Here is a 14,287-nt window from a genome sequence, read left to right on the forward strand (position 1 = left end):
ATGTCTAAACCGACTAACTTGAAGCCTAATTTATAATATGATATGAGGATTCTATGTCAAGCTCAGATTTTACAACTCCATGAATGATGTACACAAGTAATTAATCACCCAAAAGATAGTTAAATTAAATTAACTTAGTGCATAGAATGTTACTGCTATAATTTTGCAAGATTGACCATTTTTATCAACTAATTAATGGTGTAAAAGGGAGTGAAAACAAAAACAAAATGCACTTAAAACTGTGATTTGAAGTCCGACAACGCGCTTATTTCTGTGCACTTTCCTCTTCGATCAACTGCAAATATTTTTAAGCATCTTGATGGGATGAATAATATATTTTTATCTTTAAATAAAAATACTGATTTTAAATTTTAAATATTGAAAAAATTATGGTAGAAAATGTTCTCTTTTTAAATAAATTTTATATTTTGCCAATTCAAATTGATCAAACTCGAATAGAAAATTTTATACTAACGATAATAACATACTCATTATAATCATATATATAAATAGAGTGTAAAAAATACGATAAACTTACTATTATTCTTATTTTTATGAAATTAAAAGACTGAATTAGATATTTGTCTCAAAAGACATATTTCTAAAACAAAATTGCATAATGATAGTACGACAAAATAACAAAGATATCAAACAAATCAAGCCATAAGTAACATTAATATGCAATAAAGAATAAGAGCCTATCCCATTACTAATATCTTACTAGCCTCTTCTACTTTAATCATTGACTTTCAAAAGTTTCTATCTAGAATTATGTATTTAGTAAAATCTGTCAAATTTTGTCTAATTACTTCCTTTTTTTTTAAACATAACTTATTTTTTCAACTTCTTGTTATCTCTCACACTTACGTTTATATGTCCAAACTATTTTAACGCGTTGCACTTATTTTATCTACTCTTAAATTACAATTACAATTATTTTTTTTTAAAAAATACAGCTATATATATGTCCAAATCGTTTTAAGCTTTCGGTGGTCTTTATCAGCCGCTGAATCGACGAATTACAGAAAGAAAACAATTTCCCGAAGACTTGTTTCTGACCTTCAAAACATATAGTCAACGTCGTGAAAGAGTTTGCTCACTAAGGACAATTACAAGCTGCCCTAATTTTTATCACCGGAAAATTGCAACTTGTCGTCGGTAAACTCGACTAGATTCCGGCCAAAACTCCGTCCTATGGCCATCGCCGACCACCACAAGTCACATAACTCCGACGGAAAGCTCTGGAAGCTTTGTCCTCTCTGGCAATCAGGAACTTCTTCTTCTTCGTCGTCTACACAGAATCTTCACTCTCAGAATCACAGTCACCAAAACGGCGTCGGATCTAACAGCTCTCGTGCTTCTACGTCAGTTAGCTCCGTTGCTAGATCACTGCTTCCGGCTCGACGTAGACTTCGGCTCGATCCAGCTAACAGTCTCTACTTCCCTTGTACGTCCGTTTACCTCGCCGTTGACTAAATTGACCTTTTTTAGTCAACAATTTCCGGTTTTTTAGGTCTTATAATTTTTCGTGTTGAAAACTGGAGGAATTGTGCTCTGCTTTTACCTGTTAAATTTTATATTGATTTTTTTTTTCCAGATGAACCGGGAAAGCAGGTGAAGAGTGCTGTAAAGATTAAGAACACTAGCAAATCTTATGTTGCATTTAAGGTAATCTTTATTTGGCATTGATTTCTCAAATGGTCACTCAATTAATAATTATGATCTCAGAAAAGTCACTTTCTTTGTGGAAGAAAATTGGAAACTTTTTGAGCTAGTAACTATTAGTTGAGTGACTATATGAGAAATCAACTATGGTAATTTGTGCTAGTTAGGTCTGTAGTTTTCAGAAATCTCTTTTAATCTATGCGGCCTGCCAAGTGTTTGCATCTATCAGAAGGAAAAGGCTTTGAGTAGGGGCTAACTGTCATTTATTTCCTAATGATTTTACCATTTCTGGATCTTCTGGATGGTTCATGATTTGAACCAATAGCATCTACTTTCAAATCGTTCCCGTTTACTCTTTATTGTAGCTAATTCAATTCCTACATAAAATGAGTGTGTTTTATGCTTTTAGGGTCGAAAAGACTAAACCAATAGAAGTTAGCTAATGAAAGCAAAATGAAGTTCATTGAGGTTGTCTTGGGTCTTATATTCACAATGCATCATGTAAGATTCTTCAAGTAAAAATATTTGTACTGGTGTTTCTGTAAATAATATAGCTGACCTCTTCTAGTTTGAGATTGAAGTATAGAGCATAGTAGTAGTAGTTGTTGTGATATGGAGGTTTTGTTTATGATTGTCACACAATATTACTGGTGGTGTAAGTTTCTGATACTTCCTTTTCCTGATTCTTCTTTTTGCATTTTAGTTTCAAACTACTGCACCAAAGAGCTGCTACATGCGACCTCCTGGAGGCATTCTCGAACCCGGTGAAAGTGTTGTTGCCACTGGTAATTGGTTTTCCTAAGTTTTCTTGCTTCCACTATTCCTTTTAATTTTTTTGTAAATGAAAAATATCAATTATGATTTGGATTGTGTGTCTAAATGATAGTCTTCAAGTTTGTCGAGCACCCTGAGAACAACGAAAAGCCTGTTGACCAAAAGAGCAAAGTCAAGTTCAAGATCATGAGCTTGAAGGTGAAAGAAGGAGTAGATTACGTACCTGAGTTGGTGAGTAACTGAACTTCCTCGATCTTTCTAAAAGAAGCAATTTTATGGATTTGCAGCATCTTTTGACCACAAAGAAAGTTAGGGTATCATGCTTCTTCAGCTATAGACTTATCATTTGAGCAACATATCAATTTTCTTGATGATGATTTAATGCACTTTAATAAAACATATTTAAGGGTAAAGGTGTTGACCACTTGTCAGGATTCTAGACAATTTATTTTTGTCCTTTTTTGTACTGAAAGTCGTGAGTTCATTACTTATCTATTCGGAATAGACCCTGTCCTATCCACCTGAACATATTTATGAAAATCAGCTAGGATTATTTTTTACTGCTTATATGAATAGAGCATTTTGTGATAAGATGTGGGTAAATGAGGAGCTCTATCATAGGTCAGGCATTATTTGAAACTACATCTTCTCTGCATGCTCCTGTCTATCCACCTTTGCTATCTGTGACATAGAGGAAGCACTTTCCAGTAAGCTTTGACTAAGAAAGTATATTTTAGCTGATTCCCGTCCATTTTTAAGTCGCATCAAACATTGGATAAGTTGCTGTTGGTATGTTCAGAGAAAAGGATTGTTGAATTTTACAGAGATGTGTTATCTTAAAATCCACTTTACATGTGGATGCTGCTTCTTTCATTCACAAATTGAATTTTGTGACAAAATACTTTTCTTTATTGTATACATCAGTTAGAGTATCCTGTAAAAATAGCATAGACATTGAATAGAGGAAGCTGTTGAGATCAGGTATTTTTTACAATGTAGCCATGATAAGTTGCTTTTGCCTGCAACCTCCATGTTTGAAATGTTCCGTCTCTTTTTTGTATCAAATCTAGGAGCATCAAATGTCATACATAACCCATTTCTTCTTGTCCTCTCCTCGACAAAGTCAGGATTACAAAAGACTCTTTTCTTTCATCATCATTCTGTACCCCTTGGAGGGAAGTCTTGATGTAATCATACAGAAAGTGATTGGGTACATGTGCTCTCAAAAACAAATGTGTGAGCCTTGTGCCTCTGTCGTCATTGTGTGTGAAATCTGATGTGTAACTAAAGAATATAAGTCTATAGCGTGACTCAAAGTTTGTTATCAATAAATCCAATAGTGTTATAACCCTTTTGGTTCATGTTGATGCAGTTTGAAGAACAGAAGGATCAAGTGACTATTGAACGTATCCTACGGGTGGTGTTCTTGGACCCAGAACGACCTTCTCCAGTAAGAATTAAACATGCTGCTGTTTATCTGCTTGTTCATTTTACTCCGAGTTCATTCTCCAACTAAATAACTTGATTGATTAAGGTACTGGAAAAACTAAAACGTCAGTTGGCTGAAGCCGAGGCAGCATTAGAATCTCGCAAGAAACCTCCTGTTGAAACTGGACCTAAAGTTGTAGGAGAAGGTCTAGTAATAGATGAATGGGTAAGGCTATCTATCTTTGCATATAAAAGCATGTATCTTTCCAAGTTTGATTCCTGTTAACAATGTGTGTCTGCTTGCTATTGTTCAATAGAAGGAACGAAGGGAGAAGTATCTCGCTCGGCAGCAGGTTGAGGCTGTTGATTCAGTGTAAAGCAACTAGTGGATTTTAATGCAAGTTCCTTCTTTTGCCATAATTGAAATGTCAAGCCACATCCATCCATATTCTGCTTTAATTCTTTCGAAGGATGGTGGAAAACGGACAGTGTGGTCCGTCTTGTAAAGAAAAATAATCAGTGGGAGGTTTAGTTTCTTCTTCATGGAGTAAAAGCTTGTTATGTAATTGCTTTGGTTGTATTCTTGTAGATATTGCATTACTTTTTTCTGAAAACCTATTCTTTTGAATACTGCTCGTGTAGCCATAATGTTCTGAGTTCCACAAAGGGAGACAGAAACTAAAATAATTCTTATTATGGTAGATAGTGGAAATTGGAATTATCTATGGGTGTCTCGTGCTAGGGAATTGAAGTAACGCATACAAGATTGTAATTCACTGACATGCATTTTTACCTCATTAACTTAAAAGAGTAAACAACACTAATTTTACTGGTTTACGGGTTAATTAAGTGACTTTATTTTAGTTTCCAAAATTACCTTATGTATCTAATTTACTTTATTAGATCATGTATTTTGGATGCATATGAGTTAAATTAGGTGTAATTCTATATCCAAGAAGTGTTGGGATACACTAACTCTTTCGCTCGGCTCTCCCTATGTATCTAGTCTTAAAGATACATGTTTAGTGTGATTCATATGTATTTGAGATGCAATGATTCTCTAGCTCGCTTCTCTCTCTCTATGTATTTCTATTTCTGAATGTATCTGGTTTCATAGATACATGTATGTATACATATGTATCTGACTTGTAATATGAAGAAATGGTGTATCTAACTTGAAATTTTGTACAAAATTGTTAATTATTTCAACAAAATGTAATTATTTCAAACTACATAGTGAATTAGTATTTACAGCAAGAATGCTTGTGTAATTAGATTGTTCCTACTTAACTTGGATAAATCATAGTAAATTTATATGATTAGGTGAAAACTAAAATAAAATGTTGGGAAAAGCATTTACACTAAAATATCTCTAGCCGCAATTTCTAATAATCCAATTACATAGTACAAGGAAAGAATCACTATATGTCAAACCGTTTATAAAAAAAGCAAAGGAATGAACAGTAAGAAGAAGAAAAGGATGAAGAATCTAACATGAACAGTCTCACACAACCTATATACACAAGGAACAAGCTGGTATATAGAATGTTTTGCAGATTTGATTTTAATCAGAGACGTGCACTACAAGCAATCCAACCTATAACCAGCACATCAAGAGTTTCAATCAGTGATATATCATCCAAGAATTCAGAGATTTTCCGGCAATTTAAAGTTTTGTGATCCACATATTTGATGAGAGCCAGTTTCCACAAAGAGCGTTACGCCACATTTGCTGCTATTGAAGCCATCCCAAAGAGAGAAGTTGACAGTTCCTGAGATTGTCTTCTTTGCAGTAATATCCTTTACAGAGCAAAGCTTATCCAGCCTCCTGACAACATAGTCATTCGCAAGCATTTTTCCTTTGTTCTCTCCTGCAGCGATATCAGTGACCAGACCACCTTCGTACAGAGCAATCATCACGTTGGCACCATCATTGTCCACCTTACTCCTCAGAGATCCTAATAGAGATACTTGCAACGACTCTGGTGTTGGCCTCTCGAATGTCGCCTGTAATGTTTTTTCACAGCATAGACCAGAAACAACCATTAGTTCGTACTGAATCCAGTATTTTTGATACAGAATTGAGAAAACAACTAAAGTTTCAGCAAATACTGAATTCTTAACTCATAGCTTCCGAAGTACACTGAGTTCAGTTTAAGAAACTATACTAATCCCAAGTTCCCAACAAACACAGAAGAGTGTTGAACTGAATTTTACCAATTCAAGAAGTAAAGAATCAGAATAATGTGCTGAGGTAAAAAATATAGCTAACATCTTCTTGATTATGGTATGAAGTGGGATAACATGAACCTTTTTCAGATCCAAATGATCAAATCTCGAATTCCACAGATTAGCTTCTCATTGGCTTTACACTACATATTAGCTTATTATTTCCAGTACATTGTAACCTGGTGCAAGATCACAAGGAATTGACCAATCACACATTAATTGAAATCTGCTATACCATTTCTCTGTATCCATTTTGATTGTTTGGATGAGATGGAATAACCATAAGAAATTGGTAACGTAAAACATGATTTGCATTTGAAGATAACCAAAATGCCCATTTTAGCTTCTCATTTCCAGTGATCAGTATATTGCAACTTGGTGCAACCATAAGTGATCACGAGGAATCAAATCAATCAATCCCACATTAACTGAAATCGACTATATGAATTCTCAGTACCCATTTTGATCAAAAGGAATAACCAAGACAAATTGGTTTAAATTGCATTTGAAGATAATAAGCTCATGAAAATCCAGGAGAAATCTCAGTAGCTCAGTTGGTTCGCTGCCTGAACTTTCAACTTGTTGGCAGTGGTTCGATTTCCTGCTTTGTAATCCCCTCACCCATTTCCCCATTCCCTACCCCGTTCGAAGACCAAACACCATTCATTCAAGTCTTTCTGGTACTCATGAATACTCTCTTTTTTTGTTTCACACTCGGTGTCAGTTACCCCGCTTCATACCTCGACTAGTCTGGATCCACGACACATAAGGCTACGAAACAGGGAAACACTCCTTACCAGATTTTCATTTACAAAGTTCGAACCCGACACCTCTGATTAATCACAATTGCTTCAATCATGCATATGATTCAATTAATTCATCAAACAGAAAGATCTTGTAACCATAAATTCAATCAAATAGTGCATTATTATGATCAATTTGCAACAATAACAAACCTGGAATGAAGGAGCAGCAAATCTGGGAGCAGAATTGATACAAGAGAAAACAGCATCTTGTTCATTCCCAACACATTGAGCTCGTCCCTGAACCACAATTTGAGGCGTAAACATAGTATCTAGATTTAAGGCCTCAACATACGCTTTTTGTTTAACCGTCCATAAACTCGACCCAAATGGATCCTTCCAACCCATATAATCCCAATAATCCACATGATAAGCCAACAAAATCACCGGCATTTCTAGGTTAAAATCGCCTCTCCCAATCCTCGAAAACAATAGCTCCGCCTCAGGTGAGGTGGCGCAGCCTTGTGATGAGAATAACTCCACCACCACCGGCCCGCACCGTTTTTGCTCCTCCGCCGTTAAATCCGCCGTCGCACTGTCGTTATTACTTGAGCTGGGATCTTTCGAAGAAGATTGAGAAGAACCGCCTTTGCCGAAGCAGGTGAAGAGACGGCGCCCCATTTTCCGACGAGTCGTCTCAAACCTGGTGATTCGTTAAAGCTTTAATGGAGAAAATTGTAATGGAATATATTTCTCAGAAATTAAACAATGTTTTAATGGGGTTTTCGAACTGAAGAAAAAAAATGAGAAATGAAAATGGAAAGCTTAGAATAGTAAAAATACGAAGAGATGGTGGAGAGGAAAAGGTGGCGAAGCAAGTGCCTTTCAATATATTCATAGTACCTTTATTACAACAAGACTCCCTTGCTCCTTTCCTTTTTTGTTTTTCTCACTCGATGTCTGATATCCGAATTGAAATTATAATACACTAGATTTCAGGATAAGTGTACGGATATTTGATTATAGAATTATTATCTAAGTTATATTTTGTAGTTTTAACATATATAATTGGATGAAATTTGTATGTGCACAATTATTTTCATATTTCATTTGCGAAATTACACTAAATAAGTTGTTTTGTATCAATATCATTCACATGTAGTTTGATTCAGTCTTTATTATCAGAACGTTAGTAATTTTAACTTATCATTCAAGTATGCTACTTGAATTTATACGCATTATGCCAAAAGTTATATCTGATAGTAAAGTCATAATTTTATTGCTTAATTAAGTCCACCAAACAAGTGTCATGTTCGATCATGACTTTGATTCGAACTATCCTAGCTCTCATGGACCTTGCAATACGTAGAATGTTGACATTATCCAACACGTATAATAATTGAACTTTATACAAATGACATGCTTTTGCGTTCAATGAAAAGTATAATTAGAGGTGAAGTGACATTGCGGGGGAAGTGTCGTTACCGACACGAAGTAGGAGTCGATGACACGTTATTTGGTAGGTTGAGTTGGATTTTGTCAGACGTTCCATCTGCCCACTTAATAAAAAGTGCGATGCCTTCACATGTAATCTCTTCAATAAACAATTAGGAGGAGAACTATATGTTATAATAAATATTGTACGACTTTTTCCAAATAAAAAATAAAGAAGTCGTCACCTAGATTTTGTACTGAAAAAATTACACTGCCACATAATTAGATCTGTTTACTACATTCTTTTTCGGTTTGTGGATGATGAATCCTGGTAGGTATGTAGCTGAGGACAAGTTGGAAGCCCATGTGGCTGTTGGCATAGCCACAAAATTTACATACAAAAAGATTGGTTATTGAAGATGTTACAAGCAAACAACATGGGTTATGGTGCACCGGTGAAAGTGTTTCACCGGGTTTGAGCTCTGAGTATGGAGAAAATCTTGTTGAAATGAGCTCTGCAGTGCGCGATCCAAATTTAGTGGGAGCTCTAATGTGGTCTCCAGACACAGACACTTGAGACCTGGATATGGAAAAAATCTTGTTGGAATAGGCCCTGCAGTGCGCGATCCGAATTTAGTGGGAGCTCTAATGTGGTCTCCGGACACTGATAGTGAAGTTACATGGAAGGAAATTGTCTTTAACAACTAGCAAATAACTATATATTCAGTATAATTTTATAAGTGAACCATATAAAGTGCAGTGTATATGTATGCAATCCTATTTCTACCTTATGAAAATAGATTTAGAGGTTATAATTTTCGATGGATGGTCTAACTCCAAATTAAATTAAGTAAAAAGTAGTTATTCTATGATTTAGATCCACTTCCCACCAAAATGTCCATTCATTTATACTTTCTATTATCAAATTGGCCACCTTCATTGAAAAGATTTAAAGAAGAAAAAAGGGAAATGACAACCAAAACAAGATAACCAAAACCAAAATAGCCTACAATAACCTGCCAGCACGAATAAGCAAACAAAAAGCGAGTGGTGTACTATTAAACACGCAATTTATTTATTACGTGTGATCGAGTCTCTTCTTTTTCTTTTAAGAAAGAGTTGTCTTGATATTAGGGGCGGAGCTAAAAATCGACTCGTACTTACTTGGATGAACTTTAGTAATTACATTTAAATTCTATATTTTAAAATAAAATTTAGATTTGAAACCTAATTATTAATTAACATCTCATATCATTATTTATGAATTTAGAAATTATAAAATTAAAATTCTAACTTTGCGTCTGTTTGTATCCATAATATTAGTAGTACTATTTTATTTACAATATTTTTTGAGCTTTTGTTGAGGTGTTTTTGGAGGATATAAACGTATGTACACTTCAGCACTTCTCTAATCACCATTCCACACCACCTTCTTCACGTGTTGGGTTGTGAAATTGAGATTTGAGGGAAATACATTAATGCATAATTCTAGGCTTGACAATTGAAGTGTGGATAACATAATATAAGGTTCGATATTGGATAAATAAAAAACTAAAGAAAATCTACTTTGACCGAAATCAAATTTTGAAAGCTACCTCATGAGTTGAGGTTTGTCCAACACCATATAAAAAGATAAATTGCGACTACATTCACCACACATATATATATATATATGGAAATTAAGTCTGTACGTACGTATATATAATTAGGTAAATTTCGTAGCCATATACTATTAGAAAAAGTATTAATTGGCAAAACAAAAGCTAGCCCACTATATTTGTCATTTTACTCAAGTGGACATTTGGAATTATACTACAATATCACTTTAATTTCTTAACCTATGAGTCTAATTATTGACCTCCACACATTCAGGATCCTCATCTATATGCTCTTTTATCCTTATATAATTCAATAGAAAATAGAAAATGATATAAACACAAAAAGAGAAAAAGTGAAAAAGAAAGGCAAAAAATAAAATTAAAAAAATCACACTTTTTTTGGAAAATAATTTTTTTTGAAGATGTTGGAAGGGAAAGCAGTAATTGGAGACACAGATATGTTGGGAACCATGCAACAAGATGCATTAGATTTAGCTGCAAAGGCACTTGACTTCTTTGATGTCACTGAGGCCACTGAAATTGCACGTTTTCTTAAAAAGGTAACAAATCATATATAGATCAATTGTTTTTTCTTTTACTAAGGTTTTATATTTTATAGTAATAGCTAGAGTCGAATTTAGAATTTAGAGTTGATGAATATACTGATTGCATTTAAATAAAATATTACAAATTTATGTAAGTTGAGAGTATTAGTTGAATCCGTACCTAGTGATCTACATCTGTCATATTATAATAATGAGATTCAAATACGATAGTGAATTTCTCTACTTGAATTCGAACCTAGTCATCTTTACTACTGCTAGAAAATTTGTATACCAAGGGGATATATAAAAGCGAAAATAATTTACTTATGAACATAATAAAGGGATTTAATTGCGGCTAAAAGCTAGTACTTTTGATAAGAGAATTCCTAATTATTCAGAAGAATATTGTTATATCTGAGATTTGAACTTATATTTCTCTATAGGTTAAAAGGATTCAAATATACAAATATAATTACTTCGTGATTGAATTTCCTTCCTTTTATATGGTTTCACCACTATAAAGGGTTTGATATATATACCCTTCAACTTTGTCATTTAGAGCTAATATACCTTTCGAACTATATAGTTTTTTCCTCAAAATGAGTTAATTATGAATTACTAACCCTTTTTTTTTTTTTAATTAGGAATTTGATACGATGTATGGACCAGGGTGGCAATGCATAGTAGGGACAGATTTTGGTTCATTTGTAACACATTGCTATGGTTGTTTCATCCATTTCTATATTGGCAGCCTTGCTATTTTGCTCTTCAAGGGCTCTGCTGCCCTAGAGGACCCGAAAGCCGAGGCCGAGGCTGAAGCTGACCGGTTTTCCATCTCTCCAGGAAATAGCGTGAAGTCACTTCTTCAATAATTTTACCGTTGTCAACCAAGGCATATATATACACTCCAATGTACAATATTAGGAAGTTTCAAAGTCTTAATTTCACATTTATATTATCACATCTATAAGTTATATATGTCAATTCGATCGCTTTCCTTTTTTCGGTGTTACATTATTTTCTTCCAAGGAACGGAGTTAGGGTTGGGGTGTATAGTAACCTGAATTCAGCCTTTTAGTTGTTTCATCTACGATATAGGAAAAAAAGAATTGGTATATAAATTTTTTTGTATAAAATTTAAAATGGTGAATTGAGGTCGAATAGATTGATGGTAAGAACTCGCATTTTTTACTTCATGGCATGAAATATTCACGGGTCAACCTTAAATAAAAAACAGGCATATTTCAAAGGATACTGTAAATGCATTGCAAGAAAATCTTTTGTATTATTAATGTATACCAATTGAAGCTCGAAAACATTTAGACTTATACGTGTATGGTGTACCATAGGAAAAGGGAAAAAAGAGCGCACCCTCATATATATAACGAGGAACTACGTACATACATCCTTTCACACGAAAATGAGTTGAAACTTTTAAGGTTTCAATTAAATAAAGGTGACAAGAGCTAAAAGTCCTTTTAAGTCTTTCGATTAAATAAAAGTGACAAGTGAGTTGTGGGAACAACTTCGGTAGGTGTCCAACTATTTCTTCCAACAACTATATTAGTTTTTCCACATTGCACTAGTTATTCTAACAACTAATCAGTTGACCAACAACTAAGGACTGACACTTAATTGACTTCTATCATACCAAGTCAATATTTCGCAAGAGCGTTATAGGTTTCGATAAGGGTAAATCACATAAATATGCTATATTAAAGAAATATTTACCATCTATGACAATATAATTTTTCTAACTAAATATAACAAATTTTTGGAATTAAGAAATTGTCTACCCTTTTTCATCTTCCTTCGCTTTTTTTTTTTTATTCTTCTTCTTATTTGTCTCTTTTTCTATCATTATTATCTTCCTCCTTTTTTTTCTTTCTTTTTTTTTAAAAAAATTCTTCTTCTTCTTCTTTGAAATTTTCATATATATAAATAACTATCTTCAAATCAATTTTTGCCCATATTTCATTATTTTTACCCAAAAATACGACGGAAAAAGAAATGGAAAGATGAAAATTTGTACAAAATCATATTTTCAAGCAAAAATTTCAAATCTGTAAAATTATAGCAACAAGAGTTCACCATTAATGTTCATTGTAAAGTTTCAAATTTTGAATTCATTATTTGAAATTTTACGAATTTGTGATTAGCTTGGATAGATTGTTCCTACAAATAATTGAAAATGTCTTTTGAAATTTATAGCTCAATTTTAAGAGGGTTTGGTTAAGTTTATAATTGATTTTAGGAGAAATATTAGATTGAAACTCGAAAGGTGAAGTTTATGGAACCATATGACAATTGAATTAAAGTTGTATTAGATATGTTTCATAATTGTATTAAAATTATATTAAAATCATGAACAATACATTTATAATACATATTACAAACTTCACTCTTTTTTAGTGGTATCAACCAAAATAATTTAAGTAACAAACTTGTAATACATTTATAACATAGACACAATACATATTGCAAACATCAATCATGTTCTTAGAGATACAAACCAAAATAATTTATAAGACACATATAATATAAGTTTTATTCATGAACAATACATTTCTAATACATATTGCAAACTTTACTCTCTTCTTAATGATACCAACCAAATGATTTACGTAACACAGTTATAATACATGCACACTACATTTTTAATACATATTGCAAACATCACTCATGTTCTTAGTGATACAAACCAAAATAATTTACAACACATATAAAAATGTTTAGTCACTCCTTTTTTAGTGATATCAACCAAAATAATTTAAGTGACAAATTTGTTATACATTTATAACATAGGCACGATACATATTGCAAACATCACTCATGTTTTTAATGCTACAAACCAAAATAATTTATAAGATACATATAATACATGTTTTATTCATGAATAATACAAGTTTAATTCAGTCTATAGATTATTATCTTATTTTTCATTAGTAATGTTTTTTTTTTTTATTCTTAATTTTCTCTTCTAATTCAACTTTAATATTGTGTAATACACTTTTAATGCAAATTTAATTCATTTTGTAGTTTATTATTTGTTACTATTAGATTACTTGTTTAATTCATTATTGATATAAGTTTAATTCACTCTATAGGTGATTGTCTTGTGTTTCATTAGTTACATTTTTTATCCATGCTTAATTCTCTCTTCTAATTCAACTTTAATATTTGTGTAATACACTTTTAATACAAATTAATTCATTTTACAGTTTATTGGTTGATTTGTTATGATTAAATTACTTGTTTAATTTATTATTGATACAAGTTTATTCAGTTTACAAATCTCAGAATACTCTTTCGTTTGCTACATTTTGCATGCGTGTTTAATTCACTTCTAATTCAACTTTAATATGTGTGTAATATATTTTTAATCCAAGTTTAATTCATTTGGCAATTTATTATGTTTCTTCATTTGTTACGATTAGATTACTTTCTGCTCTTTCGTTTGCGATTAGTTTGGATAGGTTGTTCCTACGAATAATTGAAAATATCGTTTGAAGTTTATATCTCAATTTCAAGAGGGTTTGGTTAAGTTTGGAATTGATTTTAGGAGAAATATTAGATAGAAACTCGAAAAGGATGAAGTTTACGAAATTATATCGCGTTTGTATTAAAGTTGTATTAGATATGTTCCATAATTGTATTAAAATCATGAATAATACATCCTACATTTATAATACATATTGCAAACTTCACTCCCTTTTTAATGATATCAACTAAAGTAATTTAGGTAACACACTTATAATACATGCACAATACATTTTAATACATATTGCAAACATCACTCATGTTTTTAGTGATACAAACCAAAATAATTTATAAGATACATATAATACATGTTTTATTCATGAATAATACA

At 32.5% G+C, this 14,287-nt stretch overlaps 3 protein-coding genes across 3 annotated transcripts; 2 read left to right on the plus strand and 1 right to left on the minus strand.

Annotated features, from left to right (window-relative positions):
* The first annotated feature begins 976 nt into the window (after positions 1-976).
* On the plus strand, positions 977-4,588 carry LOC102583795 (vesicle-associated protein 4-1-like). Its single transcript, XM_006360061.2, has 7 exons — positions 977-1,447; positions 1,598-1,668; positions 2,369-2,450; positions 2,552-2,670; positions 3,812-3,889; positions 3,974-4,093; positions 4,185-4,588. The coding sequence occupies exons 1-7, from the start codon at positions 1,195-1,197 to the stop codon at positions 4,242-4,244; spliced, it is 783 nt and encodes a 260-aa protein (XP_006360123.1). The 5' UTR covers positions 977-1,194; the 3' UTR covers positions 4,245-4,588.
* Positions 4,589-5,222: 634 nt separating this feature from the next.
* On the minus strand, positions 5,223-7,725 carry LOC102584127 (uncharacterized). Its single transcript, XM_006360062.2, has 2 exons — positions 7,053-7,725; positions 5,223-5,874 (listed from the first exon to the last, which is right to left on the minus strand). The coding sequence occupies exons 1-2, from the start codon at positions 7,518-7,520 to the stop codon at positions 5,515-5,517; spliced, it is 828 nt and encodes a 275-aa protein (XP_006360124.1). The 5' UTR covers positions 7,521-7,725; the 3' UTR covers positions 5,223-5,514.
* Positions 7,726-10,155: 2,430 nt separating this feature from the next.
* LOC102584457 (dynein light chain 1, cytoplasmic) lies at positions 10,156-11,416 on the plus strand. The gene is made up of 2 exons (XM_006360063.2): positions 10,156-10,431; positions 11,061-11,416. Exons 1-2 carry the CDS (start codon positions 10,294-10,296, stop codon positions 11,286-11,288), a joined length of 366 nt encoding a protein of 121 aa, XP_006360125.1. The 5' UTR covers positions 10,156-10,293; the 3' UTR covers positions 11,289-11,416.
* Positions 11,417-14,287: the final 2,871 nt, after the last annotated feature.

Source organism: Solanum tuberosum, unplaced genomic scaffold (genome assembly GCF_000226075.1).
Source record: "Solanum tuberosum cultivar DM 1-3 516 R44 unplaced genomic scaffold, SolTub_3.0 scf00302, whole genome shotgun sequence".
Classification (NCBI taxonomy): Eukaryota; Viridiplantae; Streptophyta; class Magnoliopsida; order Solanales; family Solanaceae; genus Solanum; species Solanum tuberosum.